At 42.3% G+C, this 14,718-nt stretch overlaps 1 protein-coding gene across 4 annotated transcripts in view; it reads left to right on the top strand.

Annotated features, from left to right (window-relative positions):
- Nucleotides 1-14,718, top strand: part of ptpn13 (protein tyrosine phosphatase non-receptor type 13) — a 43,542-nt gene that overhangs the window by 15,160 nt on the left and 13,664 nt on the right. For 3 of the 4 annotated variants that reach the window (XM_088392674.1, XM_088392673.1, XM_088392671.1), the window contains exons 1-7: nt 1,738-2,080; nt 5,272-5,391; nt 8,140-8,306; nt 9,525-9,590; nt 9,672-9,857; nt 10,493-10,580; nt 11,795-12,427. In XM_088392674.1, coding sequence (XP_088248800.1) covers nt 5,277-5,391; nt 8,140-8,306; nt 9,525-9,590; nt 9,672-9,857; nt 10,493-10,580; nt 11,795-12,427 — 1,255 coding nt within the window. In that variant the 5' untranslated portion in view covers nt 1,738-2,080; nt 5,272-5,276. Of the gene's footprint in view, nt 1-396; nt 580-1,737; nt 2,081-5,271; nt 5,392-8,139; nt 8,307-9,524; nt 9,591-9,671; nt 9,858-10,492; nt 10,581-11,794; nt 12,428-14,718 lie in introns of those variants that run through there. The other variant, XM_088392672.1, reaches the window with a different exon arrangement.

Genomic DNA, 14,718 nt, shown 5'->3' with positions numbered 1-14,718 from the left:
AAGGAGGGAGAGGGGGGATGAATAAAGGGAGGGAGGGTTGGAGGTAGAGGGGAGTGGTTGCCATGGCAACGGGAGAGGAGCTCATGTGACGTCAAAGCCGAGCAGTGCTAGAGGGAGGAAGGGAGACCGACTGGTGCCGTCCAATTACAAGGAGCAGTCGACTTGTCCGTCTGTTCACCTCATAGCATGTTTGTCAGTTTGATATGCAAATGAATCAATATAAAATACCCAATTTACATATATGGTTCCAAATCATCATGCAAATGTTGTATTATCAAAAAAGCTATTTTAAGTAAGAACATCTTAACCAGTCAGGTTACATTTTAACATAGGATTTAATAGCAGCTTCACAATTCTTGCATCCATTGAACATCATCTGCTTAAATTTCTTTCCAGGATGTCAGAATAACCTCCCAGAGCCGCCGTTTGGAAGTGCCTCCTGCTCTCATTGACCTTGCTTCAAAGCTTCTCAATCTTGAGGACTCCTGAACGAGATGATGTACTTGCTGCATGAATCGTCTTCATTAAGAGTGTGCGCTGTATTAGCAACAGTCTGGATGTGGACTTCTCTGCTGTGAGGTAAGCTGCTTATAAAAAGTAGTAAAAGCAGTGCTCGCCTCGTGTTCGTTGTGCACAAATGATGCCTTGATGTGCCATCTAGGCTATGGCAATACTTTAAAACTTTCACAAGGTGTTCCAGAAGGAGAGGAGGACCAAAATGGCATCTAAAAGTGTCTTGACACTTTCTTACCAGGTGACATATTTCAAAGGTGGCAAAAATGATCCCCAGGGAATTTTGAAACGCTTTATAGCTGGACTGCGAATGACTGAGCTGTCTTTAACCTGCTCGGTGCCCCTCATTTCCGTCAGGCGGCGATGCTCTTTCAAGTGCAAATTTTCCCAAACCTCGATATGATACACTCCTGTAGGGCTTCATTGGCACTGAGATAATCACTGAGATTTATCCTAGTACTGGACATTGTGTATGTGGGGGGGGGCAGGTGGCAAGCTAAGTGGACGGCTGGGCCTCAGGGATGGAAAGGGATAATCCAGTTTTCAATTACATTGATTAACTCATGCGCCACTTTGATTTAGATTTTTCAAAGTGTGTAAAATTTGCTTCTATACAAAATATGATGGATTTGCACCAGGGTTTAATACACACTTGATGGGTCAATCCATTTATTTTTTTTGCGAGCCATTGAAAAAGTTTTCCTTAATGTGTCTGCTTAATGCTGCTTTTAAACCTAATTGGCGTTTTCTTCTTTTTACATTATTTATGTCCAAAATTAAATGCATGTCACGTTGGACCAAACTTAATAAACATGACACAAGGACTGCACACATTAATCTTTATTATGAGAAGAGGAAGTAATTATTGGCGGGTGTAATGAGCTCTACCAATCTCTAGATGGCGACAGGCGACAGCATTACGCGTGCGGTGGTAGTTCGGCACAAACGAGGAAGGAAGTATTTCGCGTTCAATCGTTTCCTGATTGCCTGGCTGAGATCCTTTGAAATAGAAGCAATAAAAACGGAATTGATCGATTGTAAAAATACAGTAAAAAATAAAACATTGTAAAAATGTGAGACTCGTGAGTTGGTAATGTTTAATGTGACAGTTCTTCTGTGTGTTTGTGTCGCCATGGTAACACTTAAACGAACCGGCAGGGCCAATGGAAGAACTCGGTAGAAGTGTCTGGTTACTGCCGGTCAGCCCACGCGAACTGGGCGAAGGGAGGGGTTAGTTAGTCCGATCGCTTCCCCCAGCAGTTATGGTAACTTGGACGGCCGTGAGCGAGTGACGCGCGGTGGTTTAACACTCGTCTCGTTGAAAGTTTGTTACCGAGAAGGTGCCTTTGAGGAATCGGGAGCGCAACTTTTTACGGGATATCCCTATCTGTCTAACCGAGGAGAGCAACCTGTCGCCCGCTTGCCTGCCTGCTCTTTCCCCTCCCCAAGATGTTGCTTTGTGGATGGGATGGCGTCTCGTCCCGTTCGTCTGCGCACGTCTTCTAGCTCCCCCGGAGAATCAAATTCAACCCCCGGCGTGTCTCTTTTGTAGCGCTTCTGTTCATCGGTAAGTTTCATTTTCAAGTAATTTTTTTTCCCCCCGAAACGCGACCTTCAAACTTTTTTTTCCCTTTAAGCGCATTGCTAGCTGATTTCTTGCTAAAGGAGGTACGAGCGCATCTCGTACGTTTTAGACTTAAATATTAACAATTTAATTTAAATCGAAACGTGACAGCAAGGTCTTTTTGGTCAAATAATCAGTAAGGTGGTGTTTGCAAGGAGTGGAGCACTAAACATGAAAATAATTTACTTTATGGCTGCTTTGCTTATTGAGGGGGAAAGTAAGGATGGAAAATTAAATGGAAAAATTCCGACAATTACAATCTGCGGCTTTTTGGGGAAAAATGAGGTTTCCAAATATTCTCTTCCTCCATCATTAGCATTCAATCCATTCAATTGGTACAATTGCCCAGGTCAAAGTTCACGAGTGTTTGGAATAGTTGTCCAGGCTAAGGGATGCAATTGATGGACGTTCCTGACTTGAGTGCTCAAACGGTGAAGGTTGGATATTTGGATAAAGAAGTTTTAAAGAACCCAATGCGATCCGATCTTTATCTGCATTGGCAGAAACCTGGTATCAGATTTTTAACCTCATTTAAAAAGATAGAGATCCAAAGATATATTGCACATTTTCATTTGTCATTCTCTTTATTTTTCCTTTTGCCATTTCACATATATCATGTGTACTACTCGAAAGGAAAAAGTGTAATTGTGTCACTGGAACCATGCTGTGCCAATCCGATCTAAAGAAACAACTTGTACAAGCAGGTAGACTGTCATGAATGTGAACCAGCTTATGGGCTTTCCTTTTTTATTTCTGAGTCACCACTTTTTGTTTCTTTCTTTTTTCCCCCCTTAAATTCCCGCTACTGTTTTCTCCACAAGAGCCCTGACCTCACAAGACACAGCTGTGATTACTCTTAGCGACAGAAAGTGAAGTGTAGAAAGGGCTGCTTTATTCACCAGGGCAGCCATTCTTGAAATCCCCTCACATGTTTATGAAAACAATCCTTGCATCATCTTTTGGAAGCCTGCGTCGTCATCGTGTGTTCTGCATCCGAAGTTCCGCTACATTTTGTTCCAAAGTCACCCTCGGAAAAGCGGTTCACTCTAAGTTTGTTCTTGTTTTCCTGGCTCGAATCGCTTTCAGGAAGAGTTTCACCTCAGCAAATGTCTTTGCCAGCCAAGACCACACTTCTGACATTTGAAGGATATGAACACATTTCCGTTCCAGTCTGATGCGTTAAGAATCGTTCTTTGCGGAATTTGGCGATGCTTTCTGGTAACGTTACAAATGAAAAACAGAAAATTTTTCTTTTAGTTACGTAAAGTGAAATATTTGGTTTTGTGATCCTTGTCACAGGCCGGAAGGTGGGAGGAAAGGAAAAGCTTTATGGGGTAAAAGGCCCTATCACGTTTCCAGGATTAGTTTCTTTTAAATCCTTGTGACCGTGGTCAAGCATCTGAAAGCAGTGGACTCGAGACTAGTTAAGAAACAATAATGCCATTTTTAGACTCTATTTTGAAAACTGCTTGGCTGCCTTAATTTCCAATTAGTCAATTGAGACATATTGGACTAGTTGGCTGCAACATGAATAGACGCTCTTAATTTAGTCGCAACTTTTCCGAGGGATGAAAGACGTAATTGTCTAATGTGTTTTCTTGTTTGTCCCCATCTAGAAAATGCAATTAAAGGCCAAGTATGTACAAGCCAGCCTCTTCTTGACAAGAACATAGCAATAGAGAGCAAAAGTTGGCTCCAAAAAAAAGCATAGCAGAAATCCCCAAAGTGGGTCAGCAGACTGATTAGAGGTTGGGATAACTATGAAACAGCCTCCCTTTCTCTGAATCCTGCTTGGAAGAAAAGAGTTAATGAGTATGGCCGCAATAGGCCTGCCATGTTTATGCAGGAATGCAGGTTATCCATTCTCTTGCGCAAGCCAGAAGAGAAAGCCAGCGAGAGGCGAGCGGGTTCCTCGCCATCTCACTCATTAGCCGTGAGAATTGCAAGCGCTGCTGTGAAGACTTGATTGTTTGGCAGCTCTTGTTGTTTCAACACGGTGGAATGTTTTTATCCGCAGCCGGGCCGCAGTGCAGGCCGGCTCGACTCTCATTGGACCGCGGCCCTGCTCATGATTGAAGGGGGGCTTTGGAAACAGGCGCCCTAAATAGCGTCGGGCCTTCATTACCACTGGGTTAATGCTACGTTTTCTTTACCCTCGTAAAAGTTAGAGCTGGACTAGTCTTACGGTAGGTAAGCTAGTAAGTCTCGTAAAAACGTTTTGCATACCGGGCAACGGACAGTATTTTCAGGGTGACAATTAGTTTGCGCAACAGTGTATGACTATACTTTGTTATAGATAGATAAGATGTAGTAAATGGAAATATAGAATATTTTTCACAATCTTAGATGTTGCTAGCATGCACTTAAACACGTCAAGAACTTACCGTAAATCATGATGTTCATAAAGCTGTAAAATTTGATAAAATGTCCTGAGGACATTTGTTTGATACACGCCAGTCGGAGTCAAAGCTTGTTGTGGCACGCACACTTGAAGGTATTGTTGTAAGCCAATGATCCTAACTGCTTGATTACATTGACTGCTTGATTTGTTTATTGCTTGTAAGTCACCAGAGATTTTTGAAATCACCGTCAGAATTATATTTAAGGACACATAAAGACAGGTCTGATTAAAATTTGTTGTTGGACAGTATTATTTTTGTAGTTATCAAAGTAGTTTGATTCATTTTATAATCTATGACTTATTGATTAAGTGGTTCACTTTTGGACTTTAAATGGGGTTTTTTCTGAGGTCTTGAAATTTTCTGATTTTCTGGAGTCTGGTGAGATATGTTGAGGTCTCCCAAGGTTTGCTGAGATTTTCGAAGGCCTTCAGAGGCTTGCTGATGTATTGGGAGATTGTGTGGATTCCATGGTGATTTGTGAAAGCAATATTATTCGTGTCTGGCATGACATTATGTGCGATTGTGGTTTAATCTGTGACTTTTGAGGCGTCCATTTTTTTTTTTTATATATCTTAATGATCTAACATCTGCTTGCGGTCATTCTATTTCCAGCACTTTTAATAAGACTGCCAATGGCACAATAGCAATTGCTTCATTTCTTCCTTCCGTACTATACCACAAAGCTGAAGGGGGGAAAAAAAAAATAACCATGCTGTTTTTTTACTGCTATAGGGAAGATGCACGTGTCCCTGGCAGAAGCCTTGGAGGTTCGAGGAGGTCCGCTCCAGGAGGAGGAGGTCTGGGCGGTGCTGAGCCAGAGCGCCGAAAGCCTCCAGGAGCTTTTTCACAAAGGTATGAACGTTGTAAATTCAAGACAGGAGAGACGTTATTTCTCTTTTTTTATTGCATATCTCAATCTTCATACTCTAACTTCCATTGAGCCGCAGTTCTAACCTCTCTATTTGTTGAGTTCCCTGCGGTCCATAAAACTGTCGACCGCACAATTTTTGGCTTCATTCTCTTATCTGGCTTGAGTCGTATTTTCCATTTTTCGCTGTTCTCTACCTGCTTCGTTTACGCTCGTCGAAAAAAACAAACCGTCGCATGCTCGTCAGGATAATTACAGATTGCCAAGAATAAGCTAAAAGTGCAACCCTCCCTATGGAGCCTGTTAGTCACACTTATTTTCGCCATAAATATTGTAATTACATTACTGTGAAAACTTGCAATCCGGTCTTGGTTGACCTCCAAGTATTCTCACGTTAAACAGATTTGTAATTTAATTACAAATGACCCATTCAAGCACAAACATTTATCAAATTGCTTCCATTATACTAAGACATAAATTTAATAGGACAGCTAGTAAACTAAAATGGGTGCTGCCCGACAGGATTGGACCAAAACAATTTTTTAGTCCGCAGACTGTGCAGGATATGAGTCAGCGGGCACCACAGGGCTCTCCTCTCTCTGTTGATGTTTAAAAAAAATCTCAAGGTGGTGCTGCCCGGGCGACTGGTATGAAACTCCGCCGCACCTGATTATGTTGGCACACTTGGCCTGGTTTTGATGAGTCTGCAAAGATTCAGTTTCATCAGCGTCTGCCCTTAACCAGCCTGACTTTCTTTCCCCTCCGGACTTTCAGTATAATACAGTACAGTACTCAGCTGGCTGATTTCCGCTGAGTACCGTGGAGTTTTTAGTCGTTTTATCAGCGAGGCCTGTTTTACGCTGAGGTGGTGTTTTTACGTCAAGAGGACCGTGCTCACATTTTTGACTTCCGCGATAACGTTGTGGTTGTTTGAAGGACCGGGTTGCCCTTTCGGGATGCAATTTAAAATTACTATTGGAATGAATGTTAATAAATATGTTCATTCATTCATTATTTAAATGTAAATAAAAATTAATAACTAAACGAAATTAAAAAATCAGATCAGTAGGAATCAGGGAATTAATGTATGAAATAATCCCTTTAATCATTTTACACGCAATGTTTTTTTTTTTTATTTCGTTTTTAAACAGTCTCAATCTGTAAAAGCTTAATGTTTTAAAAAAAAATCTGTTATCTGTCCATCCATTTCCTAAACTACTTAACAGCTGACTTTGGGTGAGGGCGGACTACACCCTGGACTGATATAGACCAAAAAAAAAATCACTGTCATCCACATTTTAGTGTTTTCGGTTAACGTAAAAAACATGTTTTTGGAATGTGAGAAGAAAACATCGTACCTTGAGTGAACTTGAAGAACAGGGAATGTGCTATTCTCTCTTACAGTAATACAGCCAAAATAGTACAACGCATTTGAAACACCAATTTAATTCATTCACTACCATTGACAAAAATAGACGTCAAGCATTGTTTTGTACTGGGCTGGCAGTGAATAAGATAAAATACCAGTACATTATTCATACTGGCTAGAAAAGCCGGTACTTTGATGAAATGCAATTTTGGTACTCGGGGCATTTTTGCTTTGTGAGAGCAGATGCGTCGCATATATTGACATTAGATTGTCTACCTACTGTTTTCACACAATACGCTGATTGTTCTGTTTTATTGCCACTTGGAGTCAACAGAAACTGATGCTCACTCAAGCGTACATGTGCTGTATGTGCACTTGGATCCAAGAATAGGTCTTCAACAATTAGTTATGAAAAAGCAAGCTATTTATATAGTGACATAAATAGCACATTCCCTAATTAGACTGTATTTATTTTTTTATTTTAGTATTATTATTATTATTAATGTGTTAGTTACTTCCGAGTTTGGTTTTCGTTTGTGCATGACTCACCTTGTTGAACAATGGCCGCTATTCTATTTCCTCGTATGTAAACCACAGCACTGTTACAATGTTTATACAAAAAGGATTTTCTTGTACAAGTCGACCTTAATCTGCTTTGTGCTGGTAGTTGAACTTTATGTGACCATTTGTGATGCTCTTGTGCGCTTTCATTTTTGGGCGTGTGATGTTTTTGTTGTTTTGTTGCACAACTTTGTGTTCACCGCTTGGACAGGACCTTCTGTCAAACGACATGACAACATTGAAACATTTAGTACGAGATAAAAGTGCTTGTCAGATGGCCTCTTATCACAATGACAGAGTGCATTGTTTTAGGACAAGCTGCAGTCTTTTTTTTTTTTTTTCCTTCCACCCGAAAGATCGCTCTAGTTCTGAACAGGAAACATCTATTTACATAGCAAATTCCAGCTTTTGGAAAGAAAATGTTTTAAGTTCATACTGCGCTTCTCCTGGGTTTTTGTATCACTTGGAAGAAAAGAATTTTACAGCGCTGCTCAAACATTCCTTTGTATATTTTTAAAACGCGCTCTGACCGTGGCGCTGGCTGCGGCTCGGTCGGAAAAAGTACATTTCTCCCAAAGGCCGCTCCTCTGCGCCTCTGTGCTGCAACAGCTATTTTCTTGTTTGTTTACTTCCACCATCTTGAATTTACTCAGCAGTCTCATCCAGGCTACAAATGTTTGAATGCGACAATCTCTGGTGTAGTGATTTACGTTATTGTTACAACAGCTTGGAATTGACCTAATTGGATGCTTCCTGATCTTATCTCCCAATTTTCTGCCCCGCCTCTCCCCTCCCTCCTCAGACCCTTCCGCGATGGGCTTCATCATCTCCCCGTGGTCTCTCCTGCTCATGCCTTCAGGCAACATCTCCTTCACAGACGAGTACGACACTCAACAGGACCTGAGAGCCTTCACCGCCCCTGAAGTCCTGGAGGGAAGCACCCTGACTTCTGTCTCTGACATAGAAAAGGTACAAAAACATTTGCTTTGGAATTCTTTGGTGTTTAGGATTCCAGCCGTCATGTCAGAAGCCCGAGCAAACACTGAGTGTTTGGCATGTGCCACCACAGATGGATTATATTTCAAAAGTTTTACTACTTAACCACTAAAATTTTTTATTATTTTTTTTTATGAAGCTTCTTTGGTGAAATTCCCTCAAAGCACCTTCACGTTTAATGACGCATAACACAAGTGGATACAGTTTCAATCTTAAAAGGCTGAACGAGGAAGTTCATTGACTTTAAACTTCTTAGAAGAAACTTAGCCTTTATGGGTTGGGGCGAGGGGGCGGGGCTATGCCTGGCCAAATTATTTTAACATCTTTCACTTCGTTTAATTTTCCCCAAAAATTATTAGCAATATTTGATAATATATTTGTAATGATTTAATTTTTCAAAAATGTTATTATCAATATTTGATGATATATTTGTAATGATTCTGTTGATTCTTCTTCCCTCGTTGATTGTTTTGGGTAAACACTACCATCTTACTGCCCTGCGAGGCCTGACTTGCCGGGCTAGTTTATTTTGAGCACACAATTTACAAATCTGTTTCCTTGGCCGATAAGACTTGGCCAATTTTGTGCATTTGTAACAGTTGACTGCAATGTCTTGTTTTTTGTTTTGTTTTTTAAACCACACCCCCCTCTGTTAGAGTGTTTGCCTCCAGTAGAGGAGCTGAAAGCTTGTATAACTGCATTCCCCTCTCCGGCACGGTCCCGCAGACCTCAACACACTTTTTCGCTGAGTCAGTTTTCCACCACTGGTCCGTCTCTGCTCGACCCTGAAGGTTTTTCTTTTTTTTTTTTCAGGGCTTGAAACTCTAATCCACACTCATTATCACTTGCAGTGAGCTCCAAGTTTTTCTCTCAATGCACCTTTCGTGTTGCTGTTTTTATTAAATGTCAACATTTTCAGAAAGTGTGCCCCGGCCTTGAAAAGTTATGTTGCATTTCTTGGCCGTCACAAAGTTATTCTTTCTCCTACCAAGACTAACATTGAGGGGAAGTAAATTTTCTTCCCAGCGCCGAGTAACAGGAGAAAGAAAGTGAAGGGAAAAATGTCCTCCATTTCCGTTTTGAGGCTCGTGCATTTCCAAAATAGCAAGAATATGACACCTCTTGTGTGACCTCATGTTTTTTGTGGTGTTTTGTTGTTCTTGTTACAAATACAACTCTTCTCTTGCACAGATGCACATGTACTCTTTGGGGATGACCCTCTATTGGGGAGCCGACTATGAGATACCCCAAAGCCAGGTGAATTGCAGCCGCTTGACGACACACTATCGCTTCCTCCTCAGCTTGTGTTGTAACTTTTGACTTTTTGTCTCCATCCAGCCCATGAAGTTGGGGGAACACCTGAACAGCCTCCTCCTCAACATGTGCGACGATGTCACAGTGAGCCGAATGTCACTGCGCACGGTGCTGGACATCTGCAGCAAACATATTCGAAACTCCACCTGTGACCCTCCGTTTTCGTATGTTCGGAAGCTGGTCCGCTTGGTACTCGGGAGCCTTTCCCAGGTATGTTCTTTGTCAAAGCAGCTGCAACTATGCGGTCCATCATGATATTAATAAAATATCATTTAGGTGAAGAGAGAATTTCAGAACGCTTGGAAAAGAAAATTATTTTAATTAAGTCTGATTTAATTGGAATCAGATCCACAATTGAAGACTAATAGGAAATGTTAGCTTTCTCTCTTTGGAGGCTTGCTCACAAGAAGTTTAAATTCCATGTTCCATATAATAACTTAGCATTAAAAGAAAGCGAAAACTATTGTGGAATCCTGTGTAAGGATTTAGTTTCGCTCTTTTACAGCTATTTTTAGCATGTAGCTAACTTGTCAGGTTTACTTACGTATTACTTTCATTGATGAGACAATTTCTCGCTGCCTTACCTGGGATAATGTGTGTTTTACATAGCTGAAAACCAGCCAACAAATTCATCAACATGAATCATACTGTCATGAAATGACCTTGCCCACATGTTTACAAAAAAACTTTAAAAGAAATTAGTTGGAGGAGTTTGCAGCTAATATTAGCATGTAGCTAACACTTATTCCATCGCCTCCTTCAATGATGTCATGATTGAATTTTGTGGTCTGAAGTAAAGATTAAAAAAATGAATAATACATTTGTGTTTTTGTCCTTTGCCTCAGCTGGACGGTCTTCTAACTGACAGAGAGTCTCTGCCTGAGCGGAGTAAGGAAATTCGGGAGAGGCTGAGGGGGAAAGGCTTGCCTTCAGGTAACGTCAACATAGATGAGCAAAAAAAAAAAAGAGGCTCGACAATCCATTAATAACCCAAACATACTCTATGGACAAATCACGGTTGAATTGCGCTTTTGTCAATTGCATCCTCACTTTCCATGCAAAAGCGAGTGCAAGTTTTCGAGGAGCGTTCAGGATCAGGCTTCGATTTCGGAAAGTATGACCAAATCCTCCCGGTGGTTTTCTGAGAACATGTTTCCAGACCCACAGAAAAGGGAGAGGGAGCGTGCAAACATGGCCGCCGTCCCGATTATGTAAGCGTGGCATGGCATTGATTAGAGATGCATATTTTGAAGAGCCCCGAAGCCGCTGCTGCTGCTGTTGCTCTGCTGTTTGTGTCCATGTTTTGTTTCTGTGAATGAACAGTGGGCAGCCACAGGGGAAAGAATCTCATTTAGATTTTTAGTGTCTTGCTTCTCAGGCAGCAACTTCCACTTCTATGTATGAATGGCTGTTTTCGATTGACTTTAAGAATGAATTCGATTTTGTTTTGTGGCTTTTCTGCTCTTCTATGTTCTTGGGAAGACCACACTTTCTAACAGCAAGTTCGAGAAATCCTGCTCAACAACATACTTGTTACTGCTCAACTTTTCAAGATGCTTCAGAAACTGGGACAGAGAGTTATGTAATTACTGTAAAACGTAATTACCCCAATTAGACCTTATCCTTCTTAGGCCCATGCAGACTCTGTTACTAACCAAAACAGCAGCTCTTATCAAAGCATTTAAACCGTCTCTGCAGTGTAATCCCTTGTGTAAAAGCATGGCTTGAAATCATTTTTTATTTCACAATTTTGAGAATAAACGACTACATTTGAAAAGCTAATTTGTAATATTGATGAGCAATTTTTTATCTTATCTAGAAACGTCAGTGGCGCACCAAAACAGCAGCATTACAAAGGTTGGAGTCTTGAATGAGGTCTCACTCACATTTTTCCATCTGTGGTACACCCAAAATAAAAACATGACAAACGTGAACGACAAGCTTGTTTGAAGAGTTAATCTTTTGAATGCTAACTGAGTTAAAATCTCTCACTTATTTTTAGCGAAAGTAAAGCCAGCCTTTCAGCGCATTCAACTGTGGCGGTTCCACCCTAACCCTATTTCTCGACTTTAATATCTGTGAAACTGCAAGTATTTTGAGAATTTGTTTGATTTCTAAGTGAAACTTTTCTTTTGATGTCATTCTAGGAAGGAGTGCAGCCCCCAGGGTGTTGGAGCGCTACCGGGCCAGGTCTCAGGAGCAGAGCTCTCTCAACCGGGGTCTCAGTCGCTCCATGGGATCCCTGTCAGTGCACGACAACATGAGGGGGGATGAAGGGGCTGCCCTCCAGTACCCCCACTGTGACTATCACCCTGACTCGGATTGTCCCGGCGAACTGTGCTCCGCGCTCGTCTCACTCCAGCACCAGCACGCCTACCCCTACCTGCACCCCCTTCACCCCCAGCAAAAAGGCCGACCTGTGGAGCTGGACCGCAGGTCTTTACCCTTTCACCCCACAGACCTGAGGGCAGTTCAGACCAGGAAGTCCTGGGCGTCCTCCGTGGACTTGGCCTGCATCGACCCCGAGGCCCTTCGTTTCGGAGCTCTGGAGGACGCGCGGCGAGGCAGCAACGCGTTAAGCACGCAAACAGTCGGCAGGACCAAATCGCCATTCAACCCATCCAGAGAAAGGGACTCTCGCTGTTTTGATCTTGGCGCTTTAAAAAACCGGAATGCCCATCACCTCTCGACCCCGTCAGTCATCTCAGGCCTGCCCGGTACCTATGACCTCATCAAGGAGCGACAGAGGAAGCTGCAAATACTGCGACAAGCCGTTGATGGTGAGTCCATCAAGTTGATCTTCACTACTGCTAACATTAATTGCTCATAAATTAAGTCGAACCCCCTCAAGTCAAACCTAATCAATCAAGCAATGCTTGTTGAGTCCCAGACTTTAACTACCCTGAAGCCGGTTCAATTTAGCAGCATGAAATTTGGTAGGCAAGTCTATCATAACTAGACTCGCAATTAATTCCCAGGAACTCATTCCCGGAAGCACACAGGAAGTCGGACATTTTGTTTTGAAGCTGCCATTTTCATTGGTCTATATTTAGTATGCAGTGCCAAACGTGTCATACGTTTCCACACTGAGCTTTAAAATCAGGTCTTTCCTGATGTTGTTTAATATTGGATCATGACGCATACAACAGGCCCTAACAATGCACAATTTTTGTCATCGTAATCCACCGACACACCCACCATCGTCACACCACGAAACGTTGCTCAACCGGAACAAAAACAAAATGCTGTTTCATCGAGGGAAATCTTGCAGGTTAATAATGTGACTCAAGTCTCATCACGTCATGTTGCGTTTTACTTGAAAGGATTACGCCATCCAGCATACAGGATGTTACGTACTGGTATTGCGCAAGAGCAAAACTATGCCTGGTTCATTAAGAGTGCAATTTGGTCAATGTTCTTGTCATAGAACTGATGAAGAGTCCTCATTAAAACAAAACCATGCAGGCTGGCCCATATTTTGCTTCCACCAGGTCATAAAAGAAGAGACTGCGTGGCAGCGCCAATGGGGAGGTGAAAATTACACCAGAAGGGGGACGTCCATCTTTAACTGCCGCACGCTCATTTTTTATTTTTTGTAAATTTAAGTTGACTTTGTGTGAGTCACTCGCACGGAGCTGTCCAAGTTGCTCCTTCTAATTACAGGCTTGCTTAATTCTAGCCTACCACGCTGTGTCATACATGTACATGTAGCGTGTCTACGCCTCTCCCCTTTTATGTTTTTTTTTTTTTTCGCCAACGCTGCATATTCTTGGGAATTGCACAATTTGGGCCCCAACCTCTCAAGCACAAACAGCTCAATTGTCGAAGCGGGAGTGTTGAATTATTTTTTTTTTCTCCCAGCAATTTACTAAGAAGTTCTTTGTGAAGTTTCCGCTAACCAGCTGGGCTGAGTCACATGTGGACAAAGACGTCTGCTGCCCATTTAGAGATTGTATTCTTCGCTCTTTTCATAATAACATGAACAGCCTTCGTTGCCGCTCGTCCTTCTCCTCCTCCTCCCTGTGCTCAGGCAGCTATTTTCGGCGCACTGGAGCCGCAGCGCAGAGCCGTCTTTTTCTTCCACATCTGTGGCTTCTCCTTCTGTCCCTCCCTTTCTCCACTCTCCTCTTCCTCCTTTGCAGAGTTTGTTTCATAGAGTTGTAACTTGGTACTATTGTCAAAAGCTCCCAAATATTTTGTTTTTTAAAATGCGAGAGAATGGCCGTGGAATATTTCGACCTGTCAAGGTGGAAGGAAGGCTCTATCGCTGTCCTTCATCCCAAAATTCTTTGCACGCCGCCACTCCTAAAACATATTTCAACAATTTGTTCGAACCTTGGCAATGCTAACATAGCATTTCAACGTAACGCTGTGACTGATATGATAAACGTGTGGATCGGGCCAGGTCAAATATGTCTTATTCCATCTTGAGCGTGGTGTGAATGGGGCTTTTTGCAAGGGTGGGATGTGTTCCTTGGCTTCTTCTTCGTTCTCCTCCTCTCACTCCTCTCTCTTGTTTCCTGCAGGAAAGTGATGGCGCAGCAGTGGTCAGTGCTCTCAGGTTTCACCCCCATGCACAGTGCATGAAGTCTGTCTGAACATGTGTGTGTGTGTGTGTGTGTGTGGCTCACTCTGGACTAAACATTGTGTGTGCGCATGGGCATGTTTATACCTGGTCGCTTTCATCTTACACCACCTCAACACAAGGTGCTTCAATCTGTTCCAACAAATCTGGACTCGATAATTGGAGTCATGTGTAGCGGATGAGGGAATTCCAAAGGTTATTGGACTTTTCCGGCACTAGGCAGCAGGTCATGTGGCTCAGAGTAGTGGCTGCTCCATTTAGGACAACACTACGGAACGGGGAGCCTTGATTAAAGGTACTTTTGTCCAACAAGTCAAATTTGACTAATTGTCTGGCAGTGTGGCATGCTGACCCCCATGGAAAGATTGGAGTGTTTTTTGCACTTGTATGTCTTGAACAGATGCTGCAAGGGCTCATAAGCTGTCCAAGTGTTTTACAAAGAAACCAATTTGCTATATTTAACTTTACACGAAGGGGGGAGCCAAT

Source organism: Syngnathus floridae, chromosome 12, assembly GCF_059516105.1.
Source record: "Syngnathus floridae isolate MCC-2025c chromosome 12, RoL_Sflo_1.0, whole genome shotgun sequence".
Classification (NCBI taxonomy): Eukaryota; Metazoa; Chordata; class Actinopteri; order Syngnathiformes; family Syngnathidae; genus Syngnathus; species Syngnathus floridae.
This window is presented reverse-complemented; position numbering and strand designations above follow the sequence as displayed.